Genomic DNA, 9021 nt, shown 5'->3' with positions numbered 1-9021 from the left:
GAGCTTGGGGAAAGGCGGAGAGAAGGCGTTTCTAGACTACTAGGTGGAAGAAGCTAAATGGTGAAAAGAGCCCCTGCTGGTCCAGGTTAGTAACTGCAGCCCCATCCATCGGCCTTTAGAAGAGGGGGCTGATTCTCAGTGACCCAGATCTTGATTTACTGTCTTTGGAAGGCACTCGAATACTCATAGCCAAGATGAGCCTGCTTCTGTTGAGCGGCAGACAGGTGGGGAATGTGCTCAGGAAGAACAGACGGCCTTTACGCCTCCCAAAGCCCAGTGCTCTGAGCTCCGCAGGACTCTGGGAGGCCCGTGGCCATTTCAGATCCCAACCCAAGCTAGGCAGGAAAGGACAGACCCTCATGGGGCGTATCTGCTGGTCCAGAAGCTGGTATTGACGCTATTTCTGTGAAGGCTTAATTTCTGCAGCCAAGAGAAGCCTTGGACTTTCAGGGAAGAGCGCTGTTCGGTCAGAGGATCCACCTGAGTATTCTGTCATCTGACACCTTACCCACCTGAAGGCAAATCAAGGGGCATCACCGAACCCTTCCCGCTTAGGCTCAGAGCAGGCACCCCAGGTTCCTGCCCTGGCTCTGTGACCTCTGGGCAGGTCCCCTCATCTCTCCAGCCCTCGGCTTTCTCATCTGTGAAATGCAGGTGACGGGACCATCTGCAAAGGAGTGCCGTGAGGATGAGTTCATGCAGGCAGCGTGCCCAGCACATCTTAGACCCACAGTCGCCATCCTGAGGTTGGTAGAGACATAGCCGCAGACGGGCCGGGTGCAGAGGAAGCTGTCATGGAGAAGTTCCGTGAGGTCGACCCGCACTCCAGACGATCCCTCGACTCCTCCTGCCACGGTGGGCAGGATCTGTGAAGGGCTGAATGCCCCACACCACAACCTAGACTGAGGGTGCCTCCCTTTCTTTTAAAAATTTGGGAAACCCTCATGCCTTGCTCTTGAGAAGTCAAAATGGTACAGCCACTTTGGAAAAGTATGGCAGTCTCTCAGAAAGATCTAGAATTACCACATGATCCAGCAAGTCCACTCTTAGAGACAGTCCAAGAGAAATTAGAACATGTGCCTGCAAAATAATTGGTACATGAGCGTTCATTGCAGCATTGTCCATAATAGCCAAGAGGAGCAAACAGCTCAAATATCCAGCAACTCATGAATGGAGAAACACCATGCGGTATGCTCATCCAGGAGAACATCACTCAGCCCTAGAAGGGGATGAAGTACTAGTACCTGCTGTAACAGAACTAGATCTTGATAACTTTGTGCTGAATGAAATAAGCCAAGCCACAAAAGGACGAATACTGTATGATTCTGTTTCTGTGAAACATCCTGAATAGACAAATCCATAAAGACGGATGGATTAGTAGGTGCCGGGGCCTGGGGATAGGGAATGACAATTTATGGGATTGGGGTTTATTTGGAGGGAGATGAAAATATTTTAGAATTAGGTAGTGGTGGTGGTTGTACAATTTTGTGATTATACTAAAAACCACTGAATTTTATGGTATGTGAATCAAATCACAATATGAATAATTAAATTGTTACCAAAAAAAAAAAAAAAGGACAGTTTCACATGCCAGCTGGAGCATGTTCTTACTGTGGATGGAGAAACGAGACGGGCAGTGCGGGGAGGGGTGGAGAGCTTTGCCTATAAAATCAGACTAACCAGCTTCCCTCCCTCAGCCGTGCCTGGCTCTGAATGGGCTGGGGCTGCCTCGAGTTTTCTCAATGCCACAGAAATCAAAGAGCCGCGGGGATGCTGGGGCTCAGCGTGTGGGCAGCAGGTTGCTCGCCTCCAGGCACTGGGCCAGCCCCACCCAGCAGGAAACACATAGGAAGAAAGCAGAGCTCCTAAGCATGTTTTGCCTTGGTCTTAAGATTTACAAGGATCGTGTTTTCCTAACCTCAAATCAGGACTGATAATTACAGTTTGTGCTCATGGGGACTGTAGGATACACCATTTTAAGTTAGGACTGTCTCGCAAGATCTAATCACAAGGCTTCGATTTTCCTGGACACATCCCTCGAAGCAGACAAGCTTCCGAAGAACTTAGACTCTTTGGGGAGTCCCAGGGAACAATTTTTTTCCTACAACTCAGGTTTCCTGGTGAAAGGTATTTCATCAGAACTGGACAGTGGTCAACCCTTATCTGTGATTTTGCTTTCAGAGATTTTCATTAGTTGTGGTCCACCACCATCTGGAAGCAATGGTCCTCCTTCTGACATATGATCAGAAGGTCGGTGGTACGTCGATGTCACAATGCCCAAGCCATTCACCTCATCATTCGCGTCAGCACAAGGAGAAGCGTGAGTACAGGGCAATACGAGGTTTTGAGAGAGGGAGACCACAGTCACATTTTAATGAGGTGCATATTGATATAATTGTTCCATAATTATTCTACTTTATTAGTTATTGTTAGTAATATCTGACTATTCCTATTTTATAAATTAAACTTTATCATAAATTTTATGTATGTATAGGAAAAAATATAGTACATCTAACGTTCGTTACTATCTGCCATTTCAGGCATCCACTGGGGGGGGTCTTGGAATGTACCCCCCACAGATGAGGGGGACTACTGTACTTTTTAGCCTGAGAGCAAATCTAGTGCAGGGCTTGGGTTGAGTGAGGTGCCTGTCACCTTTCCTGTGGCAGGACTCAGGCTCCAGACCTAGAAAATCTATGTGCCTTTCCTCTGGTTCCTCAAAGCCTGTTTGGAATATTGACAGGAAGTTCAGTGCAGCAGAAACACTGAGGGGTTCTCTTTACTTCCCCAACACAAACGTGACCACCATTCCCCAATAGGGACAGATGTCACAGACTAGGCATGGGGCCAGTCGCATTTGGGGGGAACTGTTGAGTGTTCTCTGAAATAGCTGGAGCTTCCACTGACCATGTGGCTAGACCCTGCTGGGGCGCCTTATCTAACACGGAATAGGGCCTGAGAGAATTCAGGACTTCCTTCCTAGCTGAGACACACCCTTATTCAAAAAGTTTCCTTATACCCACCATCCTCTACCTCTGCCACCCTGGACCAAGCCACCGACATTCGTATCTGGATTAATCCAATAGCCACTTGATTGGTCTCTACGTCCAGCCCCGTTCCCTGCCTCCCAGAAGTCTATTCTCAAATCAGCAGAGAGATGTTTGGGTTTTTTTTAAGATTGTATTTATTTATTTATTGGAGCTGGCGGGGAGGGAGAGGGCCTAGCAGATTCAGCCCAGAGCCCCCCTCAGGGCTCAATCCCATGACCCAGAGATCACCACCTGAGCGGAAACCGAGAGTCGGCCGCTTAACCAACCACGCCACCCAGGCGCCCCCAGAGAGATTCTTTTAAAACATAAATGATATCACCCCTCAAAACCCTGCAGTGGCTCCCTAAAAGCCAAAGTCCTTACCAGGGTCCACAAAGCCCTACGTGATGATCATACGATCCCCCGACCCCTCACCATACACGCCCCACAGACACACATTCCCAGCCTGTCCCCACAGATACATGCCCCCTCCCCCACAAACACCCCTCTGCAGTCACCTCCAGTCCTTATGCTCATCACCCTGTTCCTCCTACTGATTCTCGGCTTGCCCCTGCCTTTGTATTTCCAGCCTGGAGGCTCTTCCCAGCTCCCTGTGTGGCTCTTTCCCCACTTCCAGCAATTACTTCTCCCTTACCACGGGGGCATTCCTTGAGCACCCTCGTTAAAGGGGCCATCCCCTTCCTCCATAACCCTGACCCTGTTCATTTTTCTCAGTGGCATTTACCACCATTAACACTTCATGCCTAGACACATGGATTATATATATATATATATATACACAGATACATATGTAATATGTATAATCCATTTGTCTATCATTCCCGTGGAAATAAACGCAGACCAACCATATGAGAAAAGCGAAAGCTACTACTTATTCAAAACTCACAACAGCAAGGGGGTCAGCCGCACCACTCGAACTCTTGCAGAGACTCACAGGCAAGGAGAGGAGCAGGAAAGCTTTATGGTGCAACAGAGGGAAGGCTTCAGGTGTGGTCTGCCGGGGGTCTGTCGGCATGGGGAGCTGTTGGCGGGCTCACTGGAGGGGGTGCATCTTGTGGGACTGGTGAGGAGTGGATATTTGGCTTTCTGTGGTTGGTCCTCATTTGGAAGTGGACATAAAGTTAGGGAAGCTGTCGTAATCCATCAAGCCCTGGCCATTCTGGGCAGATTGGCACAGACATTCTTGCTCACCTTCCGAGACTGTTACTAGATCTAGCAATCTGGCTTCCGGCGAGCCTGACTTCCAAAAGGCTGGCGTCCTGTGCCGCTCACTGTGGACCAGGGCTTGCTTTCCCGCAGGCTATAGGTCAGAGTTCTGTTTTTATCTACGGTCCGACCGTTGTTCGTTTGTATATTCAGTCTCTCGTCCTTCACTAGGACATAAGTGGTAAGAACATTGTTTTTATTTACTGCTCTAACCCCAGAGCCTAAAATAGTGCCCGGTGCCTCATAGGCACATGGTGACTGTTTGCTATATCATAATGTTTGTCCAGGTCTAGTCAGAAACACCGTGGCTCTGCCGCATGACCTGAATAGCAAACCCCCTGCAAGCTGGCATAATTCAGTCCCAGGCTACAGATGTTTGTTGAGTGCTTGCTACATACCCAGGAGGCTCCGTCTGGGGCTGTGGTTATTCACTCAGGTTACACAGGACAAGCATCGGCTGCACATGGGTAGAAGGCTGGGATTCTGAGTGCTTTCGCCTTTGCTCAAAATTTCTCTTCTCTCCCACTTTGAACTCATCTCTACTTTTGGGGTCCCGCAGGTTCCAGGTCCTGCATTATATTCAGAGACTGCTGTGGCCCACGCCTGCTTTCTCCAGCACTTACTTCCTGTGAAATGCATTTAGTCCCCACAAAGTGCCCGTGTGGTAGCTGGTTGTCTTCTTCATGAGCTGGTTATCTTCCCAGCTGGATTATTCCCTTTTAGAGCAGGAGCCGCCTCTCACCCCCAAAACAGGTGGTCTGAGTCTCTCCCCATCCCCCCACCCCTCCTATCGTTGACCTTTTCCCTGAGCTCTGGATCAGATGTCTCCCTGGCCCCGGGACCCTGCCATTTTCTACACACGGAAGTCCCACCTGGCTCAGAACTGTATGCTGGCCTGACAGCCCAAGGCCGGGGCCCTCTACTCGGCATCTTAATTATTTTCTGAGAAGGGCTCCCCATTAAGTCTTTTACAAAAATATTTAAATAGTTCTGAGTTATCTGTTCTTCCAGAAAGGTTTGGGTTAATTTATCTTTCAGACAGAACACTCAAGGGAAGGGGCACCTGGGTGGCACAGTCGATTAAGCATCCTGACTCTTGGCTTAGGCTCAGGTCATGATCTCAGGGTCGTGGGATCGAGCCCCGCGTCAGGCTCAGCACTCAGCTTGGAGTCTGCTTGGGATTCTCTCTTTCTCTCTCCCTCTGCCCCTCCTCCTGCTCTCACGCTCTTGCTCTCTCTCAAATAAATAAATAAATCTTAAAAACACACACACACACACTCAAGGAACCAAGAAACGAATAGGCCAGGATGGTACGGGGAGTAGAATCTTCGGGGAGGGCTTATCAGCAGGCTAAGGTCAGCCGTAGCAGACAGAACGGAAGCTCCCCAAGGGCAAGGATTTGGGGCAGCTGTGTTTACTCATGAATCAACACCTGGCACACAGGAGATGCTCCATAAATATTTATTGAATGAATGGGAGTTATAAACACGCACATTAAGTATGAAATGAGAAACGCCAAGTTTCAGTAGCGATCCTTTTCAATATTCACTCATTTTGTCGCTTGGATTTTCTCAGCCATCACAAAGCACATTCCATAAAAAAAGGCAAACGATAGAAGTACAGATGCGAAAGAGGGCTCTGAGGAGTGAAAGTGTCCATGCCTGGTTTCTGTTCGCAAGCCGCACATGCTTGTAACACCCTGCTTCCCACGGAGCGCGACGGAAAGCTTAAACTCCAGAATTCACCACGTGGTTTCACATCCCTCAACAATGATGGGTCCCTCTGTGGTCTAATCCCTGAACATCCCTGCCCCAATTTTATGACTCAGAAGCAGGCAACTCAAAGTTAGCTACAGAAGTCCATATGTGTTTAAGGCCTTGAAAGGGAAATGTGAGAAATTTTTCACAAGATCCGTAGCACTCCCTGGCTTTATTTTATTCAGATAACTTTTTTTTTTCCCCAGACCTGGTAAATGTTAGAAAACAAATGGCCTCAGCCCTGGACCTCAGACTTCTGATTTCCCCTCACCCAGGAACCAAATATGCAAAGGGAAGAGCAGATTTTCTCTTGGCCAAAGAACGCCTCACCTGGGGCCACTCCTGACCCCATGTCTTGGCTTCCTCCAGGCTCCCATCTTGGGGCTTGGAAGGCAAGCGGCTCTTCCTGCCCATCACCAGGGGAGAAACTGAGCCCTCAAACAGACCCTAGCCTTCGGGAAGTCCCTCCCTGTGCCTGACTTAAATCTCTTCTGGCCGAGAAGCCCAAGCCCAATTCCCTCCTGCCCTGTCATCACTGGAGAAGGGGAAACAGCTGCTCACTGCTCTCCTTTTAATCATCCTTAATGGGCTCGTAAACAGTTATTAGGTCCTCCTCCAGCCTTCTCTGAGCCTCATTTTACTTGCATTGAGGCTGAGAGCTTCTGAGGAAGGCATTTTACTCAGGGCTCCACAGACTTGTGGAGTCTTAAATGGGTAATCAGCCACTTCACCCACTTTAACCTCCACAAATGAACAGCTCTGCCTCCTTTTGCAAAATTTAAATCTATTCAAGGGAGTTCCCTGGCAACCAACCCTTATTAATAAATCACGCCTGTTCTAGGCCGGACAGGGCATTTTTTCAATGTTTCTTTCTCTTAAGAAGTCACCCTCGTGCAAAGACACACAATGAACACACAGCCGCTCCCTCGAAGTTCGGCATTTGCAGGATTGTGGGCCTGGGGAGTTCTCATCTGGCTCCCCAACTGAGAAGGGGGTGTGTTGCTCTAATAGACTCTCGCTGGGCCTTTCTTCTGGTTACTAGATTAGGAACATAGCAGCTGGAGGGGTCGGAGGCAGGACATAGAGCTACAGCAAGACCTGCTCAGCCTCCACTAGGCACACACTGGAAAGTTCCATTTTCTGCTCCATCATGCTACCGTTTATTTTCAGTATTGTTCATGCCCACTGGGGAAAGTCCCAGTTGTATGACTGGTTAGAGCTTCCTGTTGTGTCTCCCCTCTGGGTCCTGTGGTTCCCTCCGATGGCAGGAGGTAGGGGAGGAACAGGGCACGGAGGTGGGACGGTGGGTGTTGTTTTAACTTTGAGAAAGAGTGATTTCATTTCAAGAGAAATTTTAACCAGGATGGCTAAGATGACGGGGACTGACAACACCAAGTGTGGGCAAAGAAGTAAAGCAATTGAAACTCTCAGTCATGGCTGGTGGAAATGTACATTGGCGCCACCAGCTTTGGAATTCTCGGCCAACGCCAGCAATGGCTCTGACAGTTCCACTCTCAGGAATATGCTCGGAAGGAATAAGAGATTTATGCCCAGCAAAAAACCTGCACAAGAAGGTTCATAGCGATGGGATTTATAATAGTAAAATACCGGAAGCAGCCACCCAAGTGCAGAATGGATAAACAAACTGAGGCCTAGTCCTGCAATGGAAGAGGACACACAGTGGAAGAGAACTGAATCACTAATCTATAGTGCCACATGGATGAATCTCACAGATGTGATGCTGAGCAAAAGAAGCCAGACATCGGGGGACCTAGGTGGCTCAGTCGGTTAAGCATCGACTCTTGGTATCGGCCCGGTCATGATCTCAGGGTTGTGGGATCGAGCCCCGAGTCTGGCTCCGAGCTCAGTGGGGAGTCTGCTTGAGATTCTCTCTCCCTCTCCCTCTGCCCCTCCCCCCTTCTCTCTCTCTAAAATAAACAAATAGGGGCGCCTGGGTGGCTCAGTTGGTTAAGCGACTGCCTTCGGCTCAGGTCATGATCCCGGAGTCCCGGGATCGAGTCCCACGTCGGGCTCCCTGCTCAGCGGGGAGTCTGCTTCTCCCTCTGACCCTCCTCCCTCTCATGCTCTCTGTCTCTCATTCTCTCTCTCGCAAATAAATAAAATCTTAAAAAAAAAAAATTAAAATAAACAAATAAATCTTAAAAAAAAAAAAAAAGCCAGACACAAAAGAGCATGTTCTGTGTGATTGCACTTATATGAAATTCAGAAAAGGCAAAAACTAATCTAGGATGATCAAGATCAGAAGAGTGGCTGCCTCTGAGGGGAGCCTATTATGAGTGGAATAGCTTGGATCCATGCACTTGATTGAACGTAAGTTACACCTTCATAAAAAAAAAAATACAAGAAGGTGTCCATTGTGTTTTCTTCTCCCCAGATGAATAACTGATTATTTATTCATCAATTTTTTTTTTTTTTTTTACTGCTCTGTTTCTTTTTAAACATTTGAGGTGACTTCCGAAGGTGTGTGGCTTTGTGTGTTCATCAGGGAAGAAACTGGAGTGGTGCTACACAAGGATAGGGGATCGAGATGAAACCCGCTGTGAGGGGAGCCCTCAGTATTTATGTCAGGAAGTCCTGAGCACTTCCTACGGAGCTTCCCAGCAGTCCACATGAAGAAGAGACATGATTCCACATCCAAAAGTTAACAGTTCATCTGATCAGAGGACAGAGACCCGAGAGAAATTTCTCCCGTGCTGTCTCAGAAAAGGGCAACTATGTGTGTTTTAAACATCCCATTCGGGGCCCTGGCTCTCTCAGTCCTTCAGCCCGTGTTTTCACCCCTGATGCTCCCACCCCTGCCCTCATGGGAACTAGGGCGAGGCAGTCTCCCAGAGACACTCGAGGCCCCTCCCCCTTGCTGCGATGTGGGGCCTGCACCCAGATACCTGTTATTTTCCCGGGTGCAGTTTGGGGGAAGCCCTGCTCGTGAGGACTGGGCTTCTGCTCTTTGGGGTGCCCGGCTTGCCATTCTGGTTTCTGGAACGGGG

The 9021-nt window shown here is 48.9% G+C and overlaps 1 protein-coding gene across 1 annotated transcript in view; it reads right to left on the bottom strand.

Annotated features, from left to right (window-relative positions):
• Positions 1-5610: 5610 nt before the first annotated feature.
• The window catches only part of CDHR3 (cadherin related family member 3), a 55064-nt gene continuing 51653 nt past the window's right edge, over positions 5611-9021 (bottom strand). The window contains 1 exon segment of the mRNA XM_045865045.3: positions 5611-9020. Within this exon segment, the coding sequence (XP_045721001.1) occupies positions 8923-9020 (98 nt within the window). The 3' untranslated portion in view covers positions 5611-8922.

The sequence above is a fragment of the Mirounga angustirostris genome, unplaced genomic scaffold, assembly GCF_029215605.1.
Source record: "Mirounga angustirostris isolate CCGP_5_RB_7025 unplaced genomic scaffold, mMirAng1.0.hap1 SCAF_12, whole genome shotgun sequence".
Lineage (NCBI taxonomy): Eukaryota > Metazoa > Chordata > Mammalia > Carnivora > Phocidae > Mirounga > Mirounga angustirostris.
The sequence above is the reverse complement of the archived record's forward strand: the minus strand, read 5'-3'. Positions and strand labels throughout refer to the sequence as shown.